We start from the raw sequence: 25,180 nt of genomic DNA on the forward strand, positions 1-25,180 counted from the left end.
ACTTTTTGTAAGAATGTCTGGGAGTCTTGAAATTTATAAAACAGTTAAACTTTGATACATAGCTTTTTTATCTAAAAATAAGCATTTCGGCATAGGATCAAATTTAGTTCCCTGTTCAATGTATGCCTCACATTTGAGTGGACACAAAATAGAATTTCGTTTTCACGGAATCTCTCATGTTTTGAGAACAAGCACCCGCAAGAGGGTCGCGGTCAATGTATTCATGGGTCTAATTTCAATGAATCATTCAAAAACATGCAAGATCGCAGCTGTTGGATGTACAACTGTTAACCTGAGCGAGTGGTAAATTAGATCACTGATGTAAAAGCGTTGTTTCGCACTTCATGTATATGTACAAATGAGATGGTACCAGCAGCAGGCAGGTTGTTTACATCGAGAACTGCGTCATCAGAAAATGGAATCTCGAAATTCTCGGAAGGACCTACCCCAAAGTCCAGAAATCGCTTCTAGCTGAAAGAGTTCAGGTGGAAAAACGGTGCTCAGAGCTGACCCTCATAAGTAAATGAACGGTAATTATTTAGTACAGGGTAATTATCTTCCAAGAAGAGTTGGTCGCGATTCGACCAGACCGAACTGAACGCCATAAACTTGATTTCGAGAAAATCGAGTTGAAAGTTCACAGCCCTACCAATTGATACCATTTTATAAGATATCTCATTTAATCATTTTACCATCACATTTAGACTCTTATAAAGACGACGAGCATATACTGGTCGATTTCTGATTACACAATAAGCCGTAAACTGAATTTTTATAGCAATATGTTTGCACCCAGTTCACTCTGGTCGAACCAAAATGTTTGAAAAATTGCCATGCGCTATCATTTGACTGGGCAATTTGTTCTAAACGTAGGAGCCTACTAATAGGCGCTTTACGAGCAGCACCCAACGAGTATGGGTGATGCTTGGAAAATGTTTTTTTTCGTTGAGCCAGAGTGAACCGAGCCATACAAATTTCGCACTTTTGAAGTCCGGAATATCTTTGATTGTTACTTACCGGTTGCGTTCTGAACGACAGTAAGCAATAAAATAAAGTATCTTTCATCGTTAAATGTTAAAAATTCTAACATCCTCTTGAGTAAATTGGAATACAATACTCAAGGGATTCGGTTCAGTCTGGCGGAGCGAAATTTTAACAAATGCTTACAATCCGAAATATAAAGTTTTTAGCCACGGGAACGTTTTTTATCATTTAATTTATCAGAAATTAGTTTGAGGCGAGCCGAAGAACTGTTTTGAATCGGAAAAACCAACACACATAAGATTATTTCGCACAAAATCAGTTTTCAAGACCAAAACAGACTTTTTGTCTTAACCTCTAAGGTGGCTCTCAGTTCACTTTGGCGCAACGCATTTTTGCCATTTTCACTGTCTACAACATTGAAATTTTCTAATAAAATCAGAAAAAAATAGGAAAAATGTTCTGATTTTCATTGGACAGGTAGTTTATCATGTTTCGCATCCGCTGCCATAGATAACTCAATTTTTTTCAAATTGGCGTTCAGTTCGGTCTGGTCGAATCCAGGCCAGTTAGTCAGCTATATTTCTATTAATTTATTTAAACATTCATAGACTATTTTCAGAAATTTTGTAGCTTTTAAGAATAAAAGAAAAACCGTTATCTTTATCTTGGGTAGCTTCTGAATTTCGCTTTCTCAAAATCGATCATGGAGTAAACCTGCATTATTTTTAATTCTTAAAGTTTTGATTTTCTTATTCAATATTAATTTTTTTTTTATTACTTTTTTTTTAATTTAGCGACCTACGAAATGTTAAATTGAATTTTAACCCAAAGTTCAATGTTCCGCAGTACATCAGTGCCAAAAAATGCTGGTTGTTTTATCCAGTTGACCAATTTCAACCAGAAAACACGACGGAAAACCTCCATCACGTGCAAACTACATCATCAAAGAGCCAGGCATATCCGCAGGGGAAAAAACATCTTACGTAGAGACTCGACAGGTTGAAAAAACAGCTCCAGAGGGTCGCGGACAGTGCAGAATGGAGAACCCCGACGAATTTTCGCTGCAAACTCAGTACCCAGGAGAAGAGCGAAGTTGTTTTTCACCTCAATTTTCCGTTTTGCTGTTTTTCGGCGATGACGAATCAGGGCGTGTGAGCGTTTTCCGGACCGGGAAAGTTGTCTCATAAATCACGTATGTTTTAATTAAAAAGTATCATGCTTCAGGTTGGCGAATGTGTTACTAGAGCAATGCAAAAACGAATCTTTCACATACATTTCTGGTAGAAATTGAAAGAATTATAAAGAAAATTATGGAACGTTTATAAATTCAATTTTGTCAAGATTACGGAAACTGATTAAATCAAAGTCGTTTAACTTTATGACCATTTCTCATCGCTTCTCGAAGCCATCAATAATGAATTATTACAGCAAAAAAACTCGAAGGAAAAAGCTGATCGATAAATGTGCTACGATCCGTTCACACAATTTTTCCCATTCAACTTTGCTGGAAGTTACCGAAGATGATGGCAGAAGACAAAATCGAGATAAGTCAGGGCGAACTGTAAATCACAGAATTCAATTAACACCACTCACCCCTACTTTAAGTTTTCGCTTTGCGCCATCCGCCATGTAGTCAGGCAACTTTCTAGCTAGCCATTCAACTAAAGAAGTAGTCAAGAGTTCTTTCAATTATTCTTTCATAATTTTTCCCTTCGTTTATTTTCTCATGATTCTGTTGATGCATTTTCAATTTGCGATTTTCAACTTCATTAGGCGTCCCATTTCCGTTTTTTTCCCTCGTTGATGGGTTGTTACTTTGTCTAATTGACCTCCAAAGTAGTAAAATGTAACTTTGAATGAATCAGGAAGCATCTTTAATCGTTACTAAGGGTTTGGGTCTGTAACTCCTGAAACGCTTATTATATCCAGTTGTGCATTAATCTCGAAGATTTTTTTAGTCGTTATGGTAATGTTGTCATCCACACAAAACTACAGGTTTCATAATATGGAGATGGAGATTAAGGTGGTCCAAAAAGAGGTATGTATCTGATTTCAAATTTTGGAATCTTAAATAAACTTATGGTCCCCCAAGCATATGTGAACAATCATTTGATTAGATATCCATTTTATCAAATGACAATAAGTCCCCAATAGTTCAAGTTAGGACCGAAAAAGTGATTTTTCCTGAATCGCTTGAAAAAATTAGGAAAATTTCTCGGAAATTTCGAAAAATTTTGAAGAAGATGCGTTGCAGCGTTCATTGATATTCGAAAGCTTTTCATTGTGCGAGCCACCTGATTTTGGTTAACAGAAAGATACCGTCAAACGAGGCATCATGCAACAGCAGGGTAAGATGCAACATTTATAGAACACCACACTGGATCAATTTTAAATTTAATGTATTGTAATAAAGTTATCTATTAATGAAAACAAAATGATGATGACATAATTTCTCGAATCTTAAGCTAGTTTTTTAAAATTTTGAATTTTTTTATAAAATTTTAAAAATCGAGCATTAAATTTACAAATTTTAGCATTTATCGACGCCTTACAAAACTTTACCTAGTATGACGGATTGGCTTGATAATATTACCTACAAACTTTTTGCAACAAAATGCAAATCAAAGAAACACCTTGTGAATCTCGTTTTCATGTGCTGGAATTTGAATGTTCTCCATCACGCGTTTGTAAACATTGAAATTTCATTCATTCAAACAATTATTTTTATGATTTCAACATGTAGAATTTTTCGTAGTGTTATTTAACCCCTTAATGTATGCAGCGTCCTTATTTTCATAACAAATATGAAAATTAATTTTTATATAGACCAAAATATTACTGCAATTTGTGTTTTCATGCGTAATGGTCTTTACGGCATCGCAAATATATTAAAAACTGTAAATTTTCAAACGTGTTCATAAGATTTTTCATAAACCCTCATCCGCATTAGAGTGTCATTTTGACACTATTGCAAGTTTGAAGGCTTGTAATTTTTTTCAGAAGCTTCAAAAAACAAAAATTTCTTACGGGACCCAAAATGGATTCAAAAGTTCTTTAATATTCTATCTTTAATTTTTTTTATGGACGAACCCTGGAAGCCTGGACAAAAAACTCCCTTTTCCGACTTAGAGTGTCAATTTGACACTTCAAAAGTAAAATCTATCTAAGTCGTTTGAATTATTATGAACTTCATATAAAACTTATATCAATAGAAACCTTGTAATGTCAGTAAAATATGTTTAGAACATTATACATAGCTAAAGCTTCTAGTTTTCTCGTTATTCAGCATGAAAGAAAAAAATCCGAAAAAACATGCCTCAGGAAAACTGTTGTAGTTCATATATTACACGTCAAAAAAAATATTTATCTTATGCATATGAAAGCTAAAGTTAATGTCTACATCATGCAGCCAAGAATAATTTTTTTAAATTTTTTTTAATGAAATGGTCGCAAAAAGTTCAGAAAAGTTGTCTGAAAAACCTACTTTTCATTCGATTGCTTGTAAATACTGTTTGAGCGATGGTAGAGTTTTTGAAAAAATATGACTACAAAATCTATTAAAATTCTAACATTTTGCTGTCTTTAGATTTTCGATGCAACCAAAATTTAATTTAATCAATTTTTAACAAATTGAAACTTCATTTGTTTTTGTGGTCCACCGTCAGGTTGTAACCGGATTTTCAGAGCTTTTACTTTGTTTGGACCAATAAAAAGTATATTCATTGGAAAGCTAATTTAATCTACATTCTAGTGAGGTGCAACAATTCACGCTGTGAAATTTTACAAAAATATGAAAATTATAAACGTAAAATCATTCCTGAATTTCTAGAACCACAAGCAGCGCGTCCACCAAAACGTGTTTATTTGCCCTCCGAGTAGGTACGGTGGGTAGTGATTTGGTTTAAGAGCGAAGTCGACAGACGAAATAATGATGCGTGTCGTGACAAGCAAACTTGAACTACTATCAATAGAAAATTTCCAACCAAGAAACGTACGACACGCATCATTATTTCGGCTCTTCGCTCTTTTCATCACCTTAGAATTTTCTTCTGATCTTCTATCCGTCTTTCATTTCAACTCTTTAACCCTCACCGATGAAAACGGCAAATTAATTTCATAAAAAAAATATCACATTTGATTGGAATTTGAGCATTGATAAAAAGATATGCTGAAAAACAGAAAACTCCCTTTCATTTGTGAGAAAAACATGGATTTTTTAAAGCCACCTTTTAAAGGTTCCAAAAATAGAGCAACTAACCCTACTTCAGCTCTCGTCTCAGCACTCTAAATTTTATTTTGAAATTTCTCAGTTTTTCTATAACTGTCCTATAAACGTTACAGGTTTTAGATGTCCTTTCACTCTCAACTCGCTTTAATTTCAGTATTCCTATTGTTTCAAAAGATGCCCCCTCAACTAGCTTAATTTTTTCGATTAATTGTTGTGTAATTGTTGTGAAATAATCCAGACTGTCCCTTCAATTCGTTCCAAATCCAATCTTTCCATTGATACCAAAGATTACTTCTAAACTCTTTATATTTTCGAATTCCTACTTGTTTTTCGACGCAATGTCTTGAAATTGTTTCAAAATTTGAACTCGCATTAAATCCAGTTCCGCATTTTTTTTTCGTTAACTGAAGAAATTAAGAATACATAACTTTAAACCGAAAAATCTGCACACAAAGGATGATTTTTTTTTTGGCTGTGTGGCAGCGGCCTAAAGAATACTGCCACTGGTCTACTGGTCCATGCCGTACGAAGCGACTTATCCAGTACTTCCCAGATACGTTAACCTCATATTTTTGTCTATTGGATATCAATGAGGCTGTATCTGGGAGCGGGAGAAAATAGGTCAAGGTCAATTATTGCCTGCAGAGTTCAGAAATTTTTCAAGTTCTAAATATTGGAAGAAAATGTTTTGAATCTGAATCAGTTTTAAATTCTTGCTAGTATTTTTGATCTTTTGTACTTATTTTCCCTCGAAAAGGGTATGCCAATAGTGCATATGTAGTACATGCATTTGCACAAGCTGTACTCTTCCATATTTTCTTGTTTTGCCAATTTGGAATATGATTTTTCATTTAACTTATCCCGTGGCTCTCCCAATAACTCCATTTGATAAAATCTCTTCACAAGTGTTCAAATGTGAATCGCAAACGCATCGCTTACGGTCCCATTGCTTTTGGCTATCTGTTAATATTAACCGATTTGAAATCATAGAAGAATATGATCTAATTTACATCAGTTATATCTGTTACATCAAGCGAAAAATTACTGTGTTCAATCTTTGGATTTTTGACAGAATTTTGTGGGGTAAATGGCCTTTCATATAAAGATATGTAATTTTTATTAAATCAAGCTTTTCATCAAATTTTTTATCGCATGTCGACAGTCATATCTGTTTCACCTAATACACTACTGGAAATAAGTATAAAGACAACATAGTTTTTACTGCTCTTATGTTTACAGTGTAAACAACTGTAACCGAATGTTAGTCAATGTAAATGTAGTGGTGAGTAGAATATTATCTGTGTGTCAGAATGGGTTAGAATGCATGTGTGCGTGTCAGAGTATAAATATTTTCATTTTGCGCCTGGAAATAAGTATAAAGACAGTTGTATGCTTCTGTTCAATTTCGTTCGCGGAGGATATTTTTTACGCTGAAAGTGAATAGTTTTGCTCAATACAAAGTGAATTGATGGTGACAAAGAAAGAAAACATCATTGGTGAAGGTTTTCACAATTTATTTGATGTTTACAGGAAAAATACCAAAAAATAGCCCTTTGAGCGATTATGAGAAGGGTAGAGTAGATACTCTTCGAAAACAAGGGCTAACCTTGTGTGAAATCGGCAACAGAATTGGTAGAAATAAGGATAGTATGCATAATTATCTGCGGCTAGGCGAAAAATATGCAACAAAGAAGCGATGTGGACGTCCATCTTCCCTGACGCCGAGGTGTAAGAGGGAGATAAAACGACTGGCGGTCCACTAAAAGCTGTCTTCTGAGGAAATCGAGGCGGAGATGAAGCTGACAGTATCTGGGCGTCGGATTCGGCAGGTTATCAAAGACGATCCTAATGTTTCCTTCACCAAAACAACACCTGTAGGACTTCTTCAAGACTTCTTCCTCGTTACAAAAAAGCTCGTTTTGCTTTTGCCGAAAAGTACCAATTTTGGGACCAAGAGTGGTCAAACGTGGCTTTTAGTGACGAGAAGAAGTTCAAACTAGACGGGCCAGATGGTTTTAGCAGTCGCTGGTACGACAAGAGGCAGAAGAGGCCAACGAGAGAGAAACAAAACTTTGGTGGAGGTTCCGTCATGATTTGGGCCGGCATAAGCATGTCTGGAAAGACACCTGTTTGTTTCATCTCTACCCGGATGGACTCACAGATGTATTGCCAGCTATTACAAGAAGTTCTTGTTCCATTTTCGGAAAATTTTGTGGGCGAAAACATGGTTTTCCATCAAGACAATGCTGCCTGCCATGCGTCCAGAGCTACGAAAGAGTTCTTGGAACTTCATAACATCCCTCTTTTGGAGTGGCCAGCCTGCAGTCCGGATCTAAATCCGATCGAAAACGTTTGGGGGCTTCTCTCCCGTAACATTTTCAAGCATGGCCGAAGTTATGAAACGGCTGGACCAAATAAAATGACGATTCAGAACGAATGGCCTAATCTGGATTCGAACGTTTTGAAAAGCTTCATAACTTCTATGCCACGACGATTGAAAGAAGTTATTGCCAAGAAAAGCGATGCTACACATTATTAAAGTCCTTTGTTTTTGAAAATTAGATCAATAAAAACGTTTTTTTTTAATAAATAGCCTTTGTCTTTATATTTATTTCCATCCCGAAAATCCGTTTTTAGAGCATATTTATTTTAAGATGCATGAATCTTGCAAAACAAAAGTATTTCAAGAAATGGCATTCTTCTATGAATCGACCGTGGACAAGTGTTGAACTGAATAAATGATCACAGGAAAGTACATAACTCGCTATATACAGCTTGTCTTTATACTTATTTCCATACATATTGTATATGTCACTTCTCTTGTATTGACACATGTTCCTTTAGCTTTAGAATGGTTATAGTGTTAAGAAGAGTCAAAGCTCCTCCAATATCGTACTCTGATATTCCGTTATCATACGTCAATCCAGGTTCTGGAATCCACTGCTACAGCTTCGTGCAGTGTTAATATCGCTTGTTTCAAATTTGGCGTCACAAAAACTCATTGTAGTCGTCTAACCAGAGCACTGGTCAGTTAAATAAAAAAATAAAAACTGTTTTCTGAATCTCCTGAATGGTTAAGCTATGGTTCAGAGGTACTATTGTAACTATATTTACCTTCCTCTTAGTGTGCACATGTCCCTCTTTGGCCTGACTACATTTCTTTAATGTTTGTCAGAATTTAACAAAGTAAGTTTTGTAAAAAGTCCTTATTTCCAATATTATGATAAAAAAAAGCTTTATTGCTTAAAAACCCCTATGCGGACAGGCTACATGCGAATTTTGTCATTATAAAATCTTTTATTTGCCCTCATTGTAGCAGCCTAGTTAGAACATTTTCTTATCATTGTAGTAGTGAATCAATAATTTATGATTCATTTCAGCTGATATATGCCTGTTTTTCGTTTGCTAGGAAGCTTTTAGGTACTCTCGCCTATCCTGTTATAAAAGTATCTAATTTTAAGTATTTGAACTAAAATAACAATCTGTCTTTTTTTTTTTTTTTTCAAAAAATGTGTGTGATTGAAACATAGATGTTGCAGGTGTTTTCAGAGGAAGATTTGATCCGTGCCAATGCAGCGGCATTGATTGCTCGCAGTGTGCTTCATTAAACAAAGAAGCGGTGGTTTGCACGACTGGGCTGTTCGATAAATTTTTTGGAGCATTGATATAGTGAAAGTGTTGATTTGGTTATATCAGTGCTCCTTAATGAAGATGGTTGGAAAATGGGCTCAAGAAGCGCGATGTACAGTTTGGCAGATCATTTCCTGGAAGAAGGCAATCTCCATCAAAGCAGGCGTTGCATTTCATCATTCGGTGAGGAAATTCCAATTTATTTTTTCTCTCTGTTCTCTAATTTTGGTTTTGATGTATGGATGGTGGTAAGGTAAACTATACGGGAAGTCTCTCGTATCGTTTACTCTGCTCTCTCGGCCGATACGAAGCGTTTGTTTCGAATTTGAATCCCCACGAGCTAAGCGTTTGCTGCAGCATTAGGCTGATGTCATGCTGAAGCAACTAGCAACGCGACCTTCAACGCAACGTTCACACGACAAACCAGCTCTCATTTGATCTCCATGGAAAAAGCGCAGACCTGTCATACTGGTCGCTTTGTAAAGCGCGACAAATCTGATGCCAGTGTATTTTGTAGCGCGACTAGTAGGAAATCCAATGGGAATATTGTTTTTTCTCGATTTGAAGCAGTGATTCCGGGTTTTAAGCACAATAGTACGAAGATCTGTTCGAACTTGTGATAATAAACTAAAAAATATCTTAATCGGCTAGAAAATTTTCATGAATTCTTAGTTTCGGCAAAAAAACAAGGAATTTTGTCGGTTCAAATTTCGGCATTCTTGCAATCCGGGTCGTGATTTGATGAGTTTTTGATGGCTCCCGAAAGAAAGGAGACGATTCAAAGCATTATCAGATGTAGAGAAGTGATGATTTGTAGGGAATTTCAAAGCGACAGGTCGCGCCAGCATGACATACCAATGCATTGCAACGCTTCCTTATTGGAACGTTGCGTTGTGTTGCGTTGCTAGTTGCTTCAGCATGACATCAGCCTTATTCTCCAGGTTTGACTAACTGGAAATATTTTAAGGTACCTTTTCACGTCACATTCGAACAGCGGTAAGACAGTTGAAAGAATATATATGTCGTAGTATGACATCAGAGTACGGGAAGCTACAAAATATGTATTTTTCTAGGATCTACGATTTTAATTACTAGAGTTGTTTGGTCTGTACATACTGTGTAAATGTAATACTGTGATATTTCCTTACAATGTTTTGGTGGAATGAATTCCCGATTTTTGCCTCAGTTTTTAATTTATTTTTTTATTTTTTTTTTTCCATTTAAATTTAAATTCCTCATCACAATATCGCTGTTATTTTTTCATTATTGGGTAATTTTTTCTCGTTTTATTGAATTGTGGAGTAAAGTTTAAGGATATATTTTTGTTATATTTCGGTGTAATTGTCAGTTGTATTTTTACAGCAATTCATTTCAAAACTTCAAATTTAAAATAGATAATTATCTTTGTTGTATGCTTAATTTTTCGCATTTTACAGGTTCCTCGATTCAAAAATCAGTATTTCATAATGAAAACATCAGTTTTATATTTATTTAGTTCATTTATTTGAGGTTTGAGAGTATTCCAAGTTACCAATTCCATTCCATTTCAGCTGCCAGATATTCCATGCTCACATCAAGTGTGAGGATTAAAAACTAATGTAATGGTATGCAATTTCCAGCAGCTGATAAATTAAATTGCTTTGTGTTTCTACCGTTTACTTTTTTTTTCTGATCACAGAGTATGCCACAGAGTATACGGAAAAAATACGAAGGCAAAATAGCTGATCTACAGAAACCCAAGTGTAATATTTTATATTCCAATTTATAATTGTAGTGAGTATAGTGTTGGTAAGTATCGTTATTTCCTTATTTATTAACAGCATTTAATGTATCAATATTCCATATATACTTTCCCAAATGACATAAATTCATATTTAGGTCTTTCCATATTCAAAATATTATATGAAGCGTTTGGTAGGGATCTCCACGCTTTATTCCGCCCCTGTATCCTGTATCTTTCGCGGTTTTCATCACATGGTTGGCCTGGCCGTAGTAATATCTGCAATGCATAGGAATATGTAACAGGTAATACGCTGAAAAGAAAAATGAAAGACGCAAGTCTTCCATTTTCCAGGATGCCTACATGTTTTGGCCATGTTGATGTAAGAAGAAGAAGAAGAAGAATAACAATCTGTCTTTTTTCACCCAATATGGTTATAAGCTTCAATGCTTCAAAATCCCTACGTGGATCGGCTTCATGCCCTCAATATTTACTTATTTTCTAACCCTTTTATGGTTTTCAGGTTTCTCAGGTATATGATGAAATCTGTGAAAAAAAAGGCTTGGCACAATTTTCCCGTTTGTTTGGATAACGTGTCGCATTAAGCCTACCCCTTTTCTGATATCTGATACCTGATAACCGAAGAAATTAAGAATACATAACTTTAAAATGAAGAATCTACACACAAAGGATGAATTTTTTTAAGGACATTGAATTTTGATAACATCCATAAGAATAATTAAAAAATTAATAAAATCGAGCTATTAAGGTTAATAAATTGATTTACAAAAACCATTATCGGTCATTAATTACCGAAAGGTTAAAAGTTTGGACTTGAACCGTAATTGAATTCTATGAAAATTGAAAACAAAACTAAAATTGGTCCAATAAACAATCGATGACAAAAAATGTCAAATAATTACAAGTTATTGAATCGGATATTGCCTCAGTAGTATAATCATCGTTGGGTACTTGTGAATTTACGGCATCAATTAAAGCCAATGTTGGCAGAAAATTATGGCACGTAATAATGGCCGCACATTTGATGAGCAGCACATTAAAAACGGAAACGATGCTGATGATTTCATTAAATTTACGACAATCTGCCATGTGTGGTTGTTTGGCGTGGTTGTAAAATTGTAAATATAGGCGTTTGAAAGAAGGCAGGAAAAAAAAAAGTTGGTACACATATGTATGTCAACACTCACCAATCACGTTCAGCACGTAGGACAGCGACATTTTTGGCTCGGTGTTGATCTGGCACTCGTACACGCCCGAGTCTCGCACCTGCGGGTACTTGATCTGTAACGTCCAATTAATGGAGTTTTCTGGCCGGATCACCTGTTTCATTGTAGAAGAGGACAAAAAAACGAGAAGGAAACACCATAAAACGATGAGTTACAAAAAAAGGGAAGAACAAATCACTTCATCCGAAACCCGCGCTCATCCATTCAGGCATTGACACACGCGCGAGCAAACACACACATACAAAGCACAATAACATTGTTTCACCACGCTTGTAGGAGGAAACAATAACCGCGCGCTCTTGTCCCGGAACAATGAGAAATCCGGAAGCTCCAATAGGGGGAAAGTAAAGTTAATTAAAAGTTTTATTGGGAAAATCCGCAGACTCTCGTTTCCATTTTCCAGGAGCCACCAAATGCATCTTCCATGAACGAATGTATGAAGATATGTATGTAGGTATGGCAAGGTGCCTTGGGGTGATTCCCTTCTCCCCACACATACATTTTCATCTTCCCTTGGAGCGGTTACATGAACGAAGGTATGAACTGAACAAACAAACATATGGGGTTTGGATGTGCTTTTCTAGAGAAAGTAAACAAACAACAACCTCCAACCGAATGTCTGAGTTGCTATCCGGTTGGTCTTGTCGTTCACAAACAGATTTAGCCACGGTTTCAGTTTAACTCTGTAGGAATGATGATTAGTACGTACATGATGGTTTGCAGGGAGTGATGCGGATTGCATGGGGAGCTGCATCGTTGCACTCTGAGACAGTTGAATTCGAATCAACCGATTATTGGGGTTTATGGTAAATTTTTACATATTAAAAATTCAAAAGTTCAACAAACTCTCTTATAAGTGTTTAAAATTGTTACTAAGGCCGTGCGAATAGCGGGGGAGGGGGGATCAGTTCAAGTATTGAATTGATCGTAGTTATGAGAAACTTTTTGATCCCAAAAGGTAGTTAAAAGTTAGTGTAATCAAACAAATAAAAAAATGGAATTTAGTCCTACAGGAACCTGTCTAGCACTCAGACATTTTTACGACACTTTATGGAGTTCACAAATTGGATCTAATTTTTAAATTGCGACCCAGAGATGGGTCTTGACTCAAACATTCAGTCAGCGAAACTTTTTTTGTAGAGAAATGAATCCAACTTAGATGAAATTTCAGGGACTAGATAAGAGAAAATCGATGTTGAAAAACATGCGAAAAAAATTCGCCTTGTCTCCCGGTGAGACTTGAACCCACATCTTGCGCCTCTCCGGGGCCCATGTATTAACATTCTACTACAGGAGACCAACCTGGCGTATGAATATTATACTGGTTGAGTGTCGATGTATATCGGAATGAAGGGAATAGTTCTCCCATGTGATCATAATCATTTTTCTTGGTCTATTTCTATTCCCATCATTTCATCTTACGGTAGTTGGAATCAAGTTTGAACATTTTTAGGCACGGCAAGATTTGCATTGCCTTCTCATATCCTGCACGAGTTGTCAGTTATGATGAGAAATGATGCGTTTGCCGTATTTGGATATCCAGCCAATTTCGGTGTTTGGCACCGCCTTATTTCTATTTTTAAATTGCAATTTAAAAATGGTCGCAATTTAAAAATGAAAATAAGGCGGTGCCAAACACCGAAATTGGCTGGATATCCAAATACGGCAAACGCATCATTTCTCATCATAACTGACAACTCGTGCAGGATATGAGAAGGCAATGCAAATCTTGCCGTGCCTAAAAATGTTCAAACTTGATTCCAACTACCGTAAGATGAAATGATGGGAATAGAAATAGACCAAGAAAAATGATTATGATCACATGGGAGAACTATTCCCTTCATTCCGATAGACATCGACACTCAACCAGTATAATATTCATACGCCAGGTTGGTCTCCTGTAGTAGAATGTTAATACATGGGCCCCGGAGAGGCGCTAGATGTGGGTTCAAGTCTCACCGGGAGACAAGGCGAATTTTTTTCGCATGTTTTTCAACATCGATTTTCTCTTATCTAGTCCCTGAAATTTCATCTAAGTTGGATTCATTTCTCTACAAAAAAAGATTGTATCTAATTTTTGGTTGTAAATTCTGAATAGCAATATAACGAGCCTATTGTTTTGAAACTTTTGTCTTTAGAATTGATTTTTTTATGAAGTGTAACTGAACAAGTTCAGACCATTTCAACTTTGAAATTCATTAACTAATTCAACACATTAATAAGCTGGTAGACACATGACAGTTGTTTGCTATCAACGATAGTCAAAAGAATAAGGAAAAAACAAATCAAACCTAAACCCCAGTACTTTAATAACTAATCACTTTGATTTAAAAAAAAATCATCCCTGTCGTCACAATTTACATGCTGATTTGAAAATTTCTTCAAAAAACCCAATTCAGCCAAAATTTAATTTTATGTCAATTATAAGGGTAGGTATAAAAGCGGCATTTGTTCTTTTTAAAACTAAAATATACACTCAAAATAGTTTTGAAAAATTACAAAAATCCACAAAAAAAACATTTTTGAGGATCATGGAATTTAAGAGATATTTTTAGTAATTTGGGTGCCCTAAGTCCAAATGTGCGATTAGTTTATTTTTCTATCAGCTTATGTTTTTAAAATAAGTTTTGAAAATATGTTGAAAATCAACATATTTTCAAAACACGGATTTACCACTTGTATGCTTAGGACCAACCATATTTTATAGTATAGGTTGAGGTAGTGCCACCTTTATGTTTGTCATTCTTCTCCTAAATAATGAAATATAGTGGGGTAAAGTTTGGCATACGTTAGTAAGGTTTCCTTGCAAAACTGTGCTAACGCTCATTTCAGCATCTGTAAATTTTCTCCTAACTTTTCTATCCATTTCTTTCAATTTTTAACTCTGATATTCTTTTTCCAAGAATATACATTTTTACCAATATGCCGAAAGTTAACTTTACAAAAATCAATTAAACGGTCGGTGATTGACTTATATTAAAAATCAATAAAGAAAATTTCTTCGCTTCTTTGACAAAACTGTAAAACATCGTAAAAAAATTTCTAAATAAAATTTTCGATACACTGATCAACTTTCTCGAAGATCGCAAGTAATTCAGACTTTCGCGATAATAGTTATAAAATTTTTTGTTCCCTGTTCCCCATTTTTTAAAATACGAAAATATTACCAAATTTTCAAAAAAGTTTTGAACTAAGTGAATTTAGTTGTTTTATGAAGCAAAAGACATCGTTTTCAAGTCTTCAACATATTTGTTGAATGATACAAAAACTTTTTTAGTAATAGCCAAAATTCATGCAATGCTTTCTTTTTAAATTTAGAAAAATGTTGAAATTAACTTTTTTAGAAAATTGTTTCTCTGAAATCAGAATATAAAGGCTGAATATTATTCTTTGATTAAATAGATTTTAATAAACAAAACAACAAAACAAAAAGAATCTGTTTTGGTCTTTCATGTAGGTTCGTTAATTTATCAGTCATCAATGATTGATTTAAATCAAATCTGATTCGTTTTTTAACTTATAAGTCAATGTGACAGACACAATTTAACAAGGATTCGAGTTAAGGACGCTAAAAAATTTTCAAATCAATCATATCAAAGGCACCAAAAATACTTTTTCTTTGAGTTGTCTTTTAAATTTTATAAATAATTTTTTAAATGGTAATATATTTGCATTAAAAATTAATTCATTTTAAATAATAAAAACTTATCTCTTTCATTGCATATTTTGTTTTAATTTTCAAACAAATTTTTCGAATTTTATTGTTTTACTAATTAAATTCTATGAACTTTTCAATAAGATCGGTTGCCTTTGTGTTTCAATTCTGAATCTTTTGATATCTGAAAATATCCAATATTTTAATTGATGGCACTAGATATTCAGAGCTTAAAATTTTAATCTAGACAACCCGCACTTGAAAATTTATAAATTTTTAACTTATTTAAATAACGTTAAATTTTCAATCAAATAGATCAAATTTTTCAATTCATCTTTGAAATGCTTGAAATGAAGAAGCAACTTTAAAGTTAAATTTCAATGCGCAATGTTAATCGAGTAAGTGTTTGCTTTGTGTTTTAAATATTAACAATAAAACTGGGAATTCCTTGTATATATTTTTTTTATCAGTTTTTCATTAAATTTTCAAGTAATCAATTTTCCAACCTACACGATTTAAGTTTACGCTTTCTTTTATAAATTTTTTCATATTTGATTATGAATATTTGAAAATATTATTTAAAATTCAAAGAAATGGACTTGTTCAGCCTTTTATTTAATAACTGATGGATGAATTAAAATATGATTTTTTGTAAAACTTTTATCTTTGGTACTCTTGAAGCAAAACTTCTTTTTGTTACTCAATTTTTTTTTTGAATTAATCTTCTAAAGTTGTAAATGCATCATTATTTTTTTCCTAATCGGAAATTCTTATTTTAAGTCGTACCTAATATATTTCTTTGAAATTTAAGATTCACCTGGATATTGAAAAAAGTTATGTCAAAAGAGATGAATATCAACAAACAATTATTATTGTTTTTGTAAACATAATTTTTTCATGTTGAGTTTCTGAACTGCTTCATTTAAGATTTGTTTTTAAATCTGGTGTAATATTTTATGTGGACATTCGATATCTATGCATTAATTCATATATTCGAAGTTTTGAATTCTGGTATAATTTGAAATTTTAACTTTCATTTCTGGTGTTTCGAAAATATAGATTTCCAATTTGTAAACAAGTTGGCTTAGAATTCATTTTAAAGAAAAAAATTAATTTAGAGTAGAGAACATTATTTCGAATAATTTATTAATGACCTAAAGTCAGTGCAGAGCTTGAAAATCATGCTAAATAAAGCAAAATCTTCCGTTTCAAATAAATGATTTATTAAAAAAGCAATACCATATTAACACCGCACATTTTTTGCATCGTGTTGTTTGAAAACAATACCAAAATAAATCGAATTTAAAATTGTTTTACGATATAACTGTTCAAGATAATTTTTAAGTGTGTAAAATTTCGAATGGAACAAAAAAAATAAAAGAAAATAAATTTGATTTTTAGGGCTGCTATCGGAAATCTATTTCGATTCAGATTTCAAATCTGATAACTAACATGTAAATTGCTCAAGTGAACCTGATCAGAAAAAAATATATATCAGGATGGGAAATTTGGATATTGATCGGAATGAACAAGATTCGGTAAAAAACTTTTGTTAAACTTATTAACAACTTCAATAACAAGATAACTTTAATAAGGCTTAGAAAAACGCCTTTTTATTTGATTGTGTCGGTAATTTCATTGGATTTAAAAACATAGTTTAGGTTCAAAATTTAATAATATTCATAATTTAATTTAAAAAAAAACATCAGAATTTAAGAAAAAATAGATAAGCAATTGTTATTTTTTCTGCATCAAACACAAAAAGTGAATTTTTTCATCACGAGTCGTAAATTCATCTTATGAGGATTGCCATCACGATGCAGAGATGCAACTTACCTTTTCTAAATGTTTTGAAAGATAAAATAACAGTGTCCGGCATTACACCGCTAATCGCTAATTTGTCTGCTCCGTTTTTGTTAGATAATTATCGTATTAACTTTTTTTTACCAAACATTTGTACTAGTGGATAGACAAACTCCACCACAAGCAAACAGTCAAGGAAGAATGCTGATACTTGTTTTTTTTTAGTGTCCGGCTTTAAATCGCTAATCGCTAATCGCTAATTAGTCCGCTACTTTTTTATCGACAAATTTATTTTCTCACGGGATTTCTGGAGAAGTAATGGATGTACAAACTCCGCTAGGTGCAATTATTCAAGCAAGAATGCAGATGATTGTTAGTTTCTACAAGGTGATGAAGGTTTTTTAGCCGTCAGTTCTCCAGAAATTAAGTTAAATAATAAATACCAAAAATGTAGCGGACGAACTAGCGAATAGTGCTTTAATGCCGACCTCTGTAAAATAAGCGTTTCCTTCAAGTGGCCTTATTTTCTTTAAGATCCTTTTCGTTTTTGGCAACATTCGATTTTGGCAACATCCGATTTGGAAACATGTGCGATTTTATTGAAAGACATTACCATGTAGTTTTCGCTATAACAGGAACAATATAATTTTGACAAACACCTTAAAAAGTTTTTACGTTCTTAAATGTTGATTGAATCTAGCAGCAACAAAAAAAATTCCAAAAAAAGTAAATCACACAAAAATGATGGAAAATTTAAAAAAAAACTCAAATACAATTACAAAAAAAAAGAAAATTAATGGCAAAATGACAAAAAAAAATTGATAGAATAACAAACAAAATAATAGTTAAGAAAAGTTGATGAGAAAAACCGTTAGATTTTGGCAACACAAAATTCTCGAGTGTGTTGCCAAAGGCGAAAAGGACTCTCATTTCTAACATTATTGAAACTATTAAAAATATTGAAAATAATCTATTTATTTTTTGGCACAAATTGCTTAATTACAGGTCAATAAAATTATTTCTTTTATTTTTTTTCTCCAGGGATTTATAGCAGGGATACCAAACGTACTATTTTGAGAGTACATTTACTTCTTTTCGATCGAGAAACAAGCGTACTCTTCTTTTTGTGAAATTTTACGGAATGTACTCTTTTTTTCTTGCAAGACATTTTATCAGAGTAACAAATTTATTCCTTCCAATTCACGAAGTTTGTGTTCATGTATATTTATGTACAGAAATTCCAGAAAAATTCAACTCTGCATGCAATTATTGCACGACACTACAGTTTTGACTCTTAAGTTGATTTTTTTAAACGAAGAATAAAAACAGAAGGGATTTAAATCGTGAATTTTCGATGATAACAAATTTGATAAGCCAGGATTGTCAATAACTTTATTAATCAAAATAACGCAGACGTCGAACTTATCTGTGAATTTCAACAGAGCCTTTGGTTATGCAATTATCTCCTTAACAGTAGGTAATATGCAAAACTTCAATTAGCTTAAAAGACTCGTACACAAATCAAAAGCACACGAATTAAAAAAAAATCTAGCAAAAAGGAAAACTATACCTCAATAACAATTTTTTAAGGCAATATATTATCATGTTGGTATTTTTCTACAGAATGTAACAAATATTTTAAGCTTGTGATATAGCTCAGTTGGCAAGTCAGTTGCTTCCAGAGCCGATGTCCGTGAGTTCGAGCCCAAGAGTGAACATCGATCCCAGTTGTACCGGAAAAGTTTTTCAATAACTGTCCACCAACTGCATCGTTGATATAAGTCGCGAATGACATAAAGATGTTAAAACGCCTATAATCGAAACAAAAAAAAACCAAAATCTTCTATACATTCCAATTTTCCAGAAGGTGTTTGACTTTGACGAAAAATTACAAGGAACAAAAAAGTTAAATTGATTTCAAAAGGACAAAAGTTTTTTTACAGGAAAAATTATAACTGTCATGTAAGTAAAATTACTTGCAACTTATTCGCAGAGTTTGAATAGCTGTTATATTTTGGTTTCCCCGCATTGTTCATTGGAAGATGATTTCAATATACTCATTTTGGCGTTGCGGGATATGGTATCCCTAATTTAGAGTCCATGTAGTAGAGGGTTAAATCATTCGAAAATATAGGTTTTTTTTACATATGTTTATATTCAGGGTTAAATCATTCGAAAATTTAGGTTTTTTACATATGTATATATTCACTGATTTTAGAAATACTGGAAATGATGCTTTTATGTGCTAATGTCCACTTTATTCGTGAGCTGTTCAATCCAGCCCAAACCACTTTCTAATTTGTCCACACAGAAATATTCTAGCAAAGAGCGATGCTTTTAAAAGACCATTTCATTGGTAATAAATTGCTCCCTTCCTTCGGCGAAACAAATCTTGTTTCCAGTAAACCATTTTCAGAAAAGCGCTCGCGGAAGAAGTTACTTTGTAAGTGTTGTGTATGTGCTCCAAACTACAGAAGATTTAGGATCCACTCACCTGAAATCGTTGGTCCGAGGTGTAGGTCGAGGAGCCGGTTGTGAGAATGTGCAGGTCCCGTTTCCGTATCCAGGCCACCTAAGGTGCATTCGCAGAGTTGAAGATAGAAACAGGGAAAAATTAAATAAAAACCTTGAGTATGTTTGTATTGTACGTGTACATATAGCTTTAATTGGAAAAATTTGCTCTATCGAAGTCGAGTGAACCCAGGAGGGAGCTGCAATCTGTTTGATGACCGATGTTTTTGTTTTCACGAAACAATAATGGAGAAAATTTTTTCGATGAACGAATGGAACAGTTTCTGTAAACATCAAAAGACAATAAGACGAATGAATGGTTGTCATTTCAATTTAATGTGGAGAGAACAAAACAACGAGACAAGTTATTTGAAAACCGCTTTAAAAATTTTTGAAAGCTTTTTTAAAGCCCGTTGAAAGGCCCCTTTAAAAGTCCCTTTAAAAGTCCCTTTAAAAGTCCCTTTAAAAGTCCCTTTAAAAGTCCCTTTAAAAGTCCCTTTAAAAGTCCCTTTAAAAGTCCCTTTAAAAGTCCCTTTAAAAGTCCCTTTAAAAGTCCCTTTAAAAGTCTCTTTAAAAGTCCCTTTAAAAGTCCCTTTAAAAGTCCCTTTAAAAGTCCCTTTAAAAGTCCCTTTAAAAGTCCCTTTAAAAGTCCCTTTAAAAGTCCCTTTAAAAGTCCCTTTAAAAGTCCCTTTAAAAGTCCCTTTAAAAGTCCCTTTAAAAGTCCCTTTAAAAGTCCCTTTAAAAGTCCATTTAAAAGTCCCTTTAAAAGTCCCTTTAAAAGTCCCTTTAAAAGTCCCTTTAAAAGTCCCTTTAAAAGTCCCTTTAAAAGTCCCTTTAAAAGTCCCTTTAAAAGTCCCTTTAAAAGTCCCTTTAAAAGTCCCTTTAAAAGTCCCTTTAAAAGTCCCTTTAAAAGTCCCTTTAAAAGTCCCTTTAAAAGTCCCTTTAAAAGTCCCTTTAAAAGTCCCTTTAAAAGTCCCTTTAAAAGTCCCTTTAAAAGTCCCTTTAAAAGTCCCTTTAAAAGTCCCTTTAAAAGTCCCTTTAAAAGTCCCTTTAAAAGTCCCTTTAAAAGTCCCTTTAAAAGTCCCTTTAAAAGTCCCTTTAAAAGTCCCTTTAAAAGTCCCTTTAAAAGTCCCTTTAAAAGTCCCTTTAAAAGTCCCTTTAAAAGTCCCTTTAAAAGTCCCTTTAAAAGTCCCTTTAAAAGTCCCTTTAAAAGTTCATTTAAAAGTCCCTTTAAAAGTCCCTTTAAAAGTCCCTTCAAAAGTCCCTTTAAAAGTCCCTTTAAAAGTCCCTTTAAAAGTCTCTTTAAAAGTCTCTTTAAAAGTCCCTTTAAAAGTCCCTTTAAAAGTCCCTTTAAAAGTCCCTTTAAAAGTCCCTTTAAAAGTCCCTTTGAAAGTCCCTTTAAAAGTCCCTTTAAAAGTCCCTTTAAAAGTCCCTTTAAAAGTCCCTTTAAAAGTCCCTTTAAAAGTCCCTTTAAAAGTCCCTTTAAAAGTCCCTTTAAAAGTCCCTTTAAAAGTCCCTTTAAAAGTCCCTTTAAAAGTCCCTTTAAAAGTCCCTTTAAAAGTCCCTTTAAAAGTCCCTTTAAAAGTCCCTTTAAAAGTCCCTTTAAAAGTCCCTTTAAAAGTCCCTTTAAAAGTCCCTTTAAAAGTCCCTTTAAAAGTCCCTTTAAAAGTCCCTTTAAAAGTCCCTTTAAAAGTCCCTTTAAAAGTCCCTTTAAAAGTCCCTTTAAAAGTCCCTTTAAAAGTCCCTTTAAAAGTCCCTTTAAAAGTCCCTTTAAAAGTCCCTTTAAAAGTCCCTTTAAAAGTCCCTTTAAAAGTCCCTTTAAAAGTCCCTTTAAAAGTCCCTTTAAAAGTCCCTTTAAAAGTCCCTTTAAAAGTCCCTTTAAAAGTCCCTTTAAAAGTCCCTTTAAAAGTCCCTTTAAAAGTCCCTTTAAAAGTCCCTTTAAAAGTCCCTTTAAAAGTCCCTTTAAAAGTCCCTTTAAAAGTCCCTTTAAAAGTCCCTTTAAAAGTCCCTTTAAAAGTCCTTTAAAAGTCCCTTTAAAAGTCCCTTTAAAAGTCCCTTTTAAAGTCCCTTTAAAAGTCCCTTTAAAAGTCCCTTTAAAAGTCCCTTTAAAAGTCCCTTTAAAAGTCCCTTTAAAAGTCCCTTTAAAAGTCCCTTTAAAAGTCCCTTTAAAAGTCCCTTTAAAAGTCCCTTTAAAAGTCCCTTTAAAAGTCCCTTTAAAAGTCCCTTTAAAAGTCCCTTTAAAAGTCCCTTTAAAAGTCCCTTTAAAAGTCCCTTTAAAAGTCCCTTTAAAAGTCTTTTTAAAAGTCCCTTTAACAGTCCCTATAGAAGTCCCTTTAAAAGTCCCTTTAAAAGTCCCTTTAAAAGTCCCTTTAAAAGTCCCTTTAAAAGTCCCTTTAAAAGTCCCTTTAAAAGTCCCTTTAAAAGTCCCTTTAAAAGTCCCTTTAAAAGTCCCTTTAAAAGTCCCTTTAAAAGTCCCTTTAAAAGTCCCTTTAAAAGTCCCTTTAAAAGTCCCTTAAAAAGTCCCTTTAAAAGTCCCTTTAAAAGTCCCTTTAAAAGTCCCTTTAAAAGTCCCTTTAAAAGTCCCTTTAAAAGTCCCTTTAAAAGTCCCTTTAAAAGTCCCTTTAAAAGTCCCTTTAAAAGTCCCTTTAAAAGTCCCTTTAAAAGTCCCTTTAAAAGTCCCTTTAAAAGTCCCTTTAAAAGTCCCTTTAAAAGTCCCTTTAAAAGTCCCTTTAAAAGTCCCTTTAAAAGTCCCTTTAAAAGTCCCTTTAAAAGTCCCTTTAAAAGTCCCTTTAAAAGTCCCTTTAAAAGTCCCTTTAAAAGTCCCTTTAAAAGTCCCTTTAAAAGTCCCTTTAAAAGTCCCTTTAAAAGTCCCTTTAAAAGTCCCTTTAAAAGTCCCTTTAAAAGTCCCTTTAAAAGTCCCTTTAAAAGTCCCTTTAAAAGTCCCTTTAAAAGTCCCTTTAAAAGTCCCTTTAAAAGTCCCTTTAAAAGTCCCTTTAAAAGTCCCTTTAAAAGTCCCTTTAAAAGTCCCTTTAAAAGTCCCTTTAAAAGTCCCTTTAAAAGTCCCTTTAAAAGTCCCTTTAAAAGTCCCTTTAAAAGTCCCTTTAAAAGTCCCTTTAAAAGTCCCTTTAAAAGTCCCTTTAAAAGTCCCTTTAAAAGTCCCTTTAAAAGTCCCTTTAAAAGTCCCTTTAAAAGTCCCTTTAAAAGTCCCTTTAAAAGTCCCTTTAAAAGTCCCTTTAAAAGTCCCTTTAAAAGTCCCTTTAAAAGTCCCTTTAAAAGTCCCTTTAAAAGTCCCTTTAAAAGTCCCTTTAAAAGTCCCTTTAAAAGTCCCTTTAAAAGTCCCTTTAAAAGTCCCTTTAAAAGTCCCTTTAAAAGTCCCTTTAAAAGTCCCTTTAAAAGTCCCTTTAAAAGTCCCTTTAAAAGTCCCTTTAAAAGTCCCTTTAAAAGTCTAAAGAGTCTCTATCGCACATAGTTTTCATAACGTTTGGTACCGAATAAATTTTAGGGAAAATCTTTCGGACCATAATTTGTTCTTGAAGAAATTAAAAATTCATGTTTTGTCATAAATAAACAGTCAACAAGCACTCAAATCCGACGCAATTGCCGTAGCACCCTCCGGCAATAATCTCGAACCTTGGGCAAAGAATTTACAATCGTAAACATAACTCTTTTACCACACCGGTGCTTGTTACCGGGGAGCTGGCCACAACCGAAAGAAAAGGTCCTGGCTTATTTTCATTTTGATTGAAGAAACAACTAACCAGAAACCTCTTGTGCGTTGGAGGATAAAAAGGCATCATCCTTTTTTCGGAAAACGAGGCGCAACATTTTTCAATCAAACCCAAGTACATACGTATAATTCGCTTATACGAGTATGTTCGGTATCAAATCTTGCTATCCATCTGGCTGGAGGCGTGTTGATGTATGTTTACTAGGCCAGGTTGAGAAAACGAAAACGACAGACTGAGACTGAGCTTGCGGATCGTTTGATGATCCACCCCCTAATCACATGAAGCTCGATGAGGAAAACGGCAAGGCCATGGATTCCAACCGGGTGGGGTTTAGCTTCCATTCCATTCCATTCATCCATCCATCCATCCATCCATCCGCGCCTCGCTCATGTCAGTCGTCAATCCGCCAGCCAGACAAAATGTTCTTCATATAATACTGATGGATCTGACGAAGAGGTATACTTATTGCGATGATATGTTTACACCAGTTGTTTGCGGGGATTTTACCGGAAAAGCAGCACACCGGTTCCGTTTCTTCTGGAACCGCAAAATGATCCATGTCGTAGGAGGATGAATTTCGCTAGAGAAGGTTTGTTTTTCCGGGATCTTATTCTTTTTTTCTCCCCGCCTTTCCGAATGAATCTGATGCGATGTGATGAAGTGAAAATGATCCGGGCCGGAAATTGAGCGGAAACGTTGGTGAAGATATTTTCCAAGGAATTTGTCACATTTGACTATCTCTATGGCGGCCCGGGTAGGGTTGATGGATCTGGTTTTTAATCTGCGACTGCTTTTCCTCGGAAGCAGGCTTAATCAAAAATTTTCCATATTCATCAGAATGAAAGCTTATTGGAGGCTGCATGTTGTGAAAAGCATCATTATGATAAACGACTTGTCGCAAGCACTTAGGAGTTGCCCGGAGTCGCAAATTGGTTTTATGATATTCTGAGACATTTGTTGTTCGGGAGAACAGATACAAATCCATTAATGAAACATTTTGGAAAATGATTCATTCCAGGCAACGAAAAACATTCAAAAAGTACAAGGGCATTTATAAAAAGACAAGTTTAAAGTCTTAAAACGGCTTTTTAGAAACATAAGAGGGACTTCAAAGATTCTTTCAAGGGACATGTAAAGATACATTGACAAAAAGTTATTAAGAGATTTGAGGAAATTTTAATGCACTTTGGAAAAAGAGAAGTAAAAGAAGACCCTTCAGAAGACCCTTCAGAAGACCCTTCAGAAGACCCTTCAGAAGACCCTTCAGAAGACCCTTCAGAAGACCCTTCAGAAGACCCTTCAGAAGACCCTTCAGAAGACCCTTCAGAAGACCCTTCAGAAGACCCTTCAGAAGACCCTTCAGAAGACCCTTCAGAAGACCCTTCAGAAGACCCTTCAGAAGACCCTCCAGAAGACCCTTCAGAAGACCCTTCAGAAGACCCTTCAGAAGACCCTTCAGAAGACCCTTCAGAAGACCCTTCAGAAGACCCTTCAGAAGACCCTTCAGAAGACCCTTCAGAAGACCCTTCAGAAGACCCTTCAGAAGACCCTTCAGAAGACCCTTCAGAAGACCCTTCAGAAGACCCTTCAGAAGACCCTTCAGAAGACCCTTCAGAAGACCCTTCAGAAGACCCTTCAGAAGACCCTTCAGAAGACCCTTCAGAAGACCCTTCA

General features: G+C 34.4%; 1 protein-coding gene across 1 annotated transcript in view; it reads right to left on the reverse strand.

Moving 5' to 3' along the window:
• Positions 1-25,180, reverse strand: part of LOC129752269 (zwei Ig domain protein zig-8-like) — a 359,099-nt gene that overhangs the window by 74,626 nt on the left and 259,293 nt on the right. Inside the window, exons 4-5 of the mRNA XM_055748056.1 lie at positions 19,762-19,839; positions 11,771-11,903 (exon numbers count right to left, since the gene is read on the reverse strand). Coding sequence (XP_055604031.1) covers positions 11,771-11,903; positions 19,762-19,839 — 211 coding nt within the window. The remainder of the gene's footprint in view (positions 1-11,770; positions 11,904-19,761; positions 19,840-25,180) is intronic.

Source organism: Uranotaenia lowii, chromosome 3 (assembly GCF_029784155.1).
Source record: "Uranotaenia lowii strain MFRU-FL chromosome 3, ASM2978415v1, whole genome shotgun sequence".
Lineage (NCBI taxonomy): Eukaryota > Metazoa > Arthropoda > Insecta > Diptera > Culicidae > Uranotaenia > Uranotaenia lowii.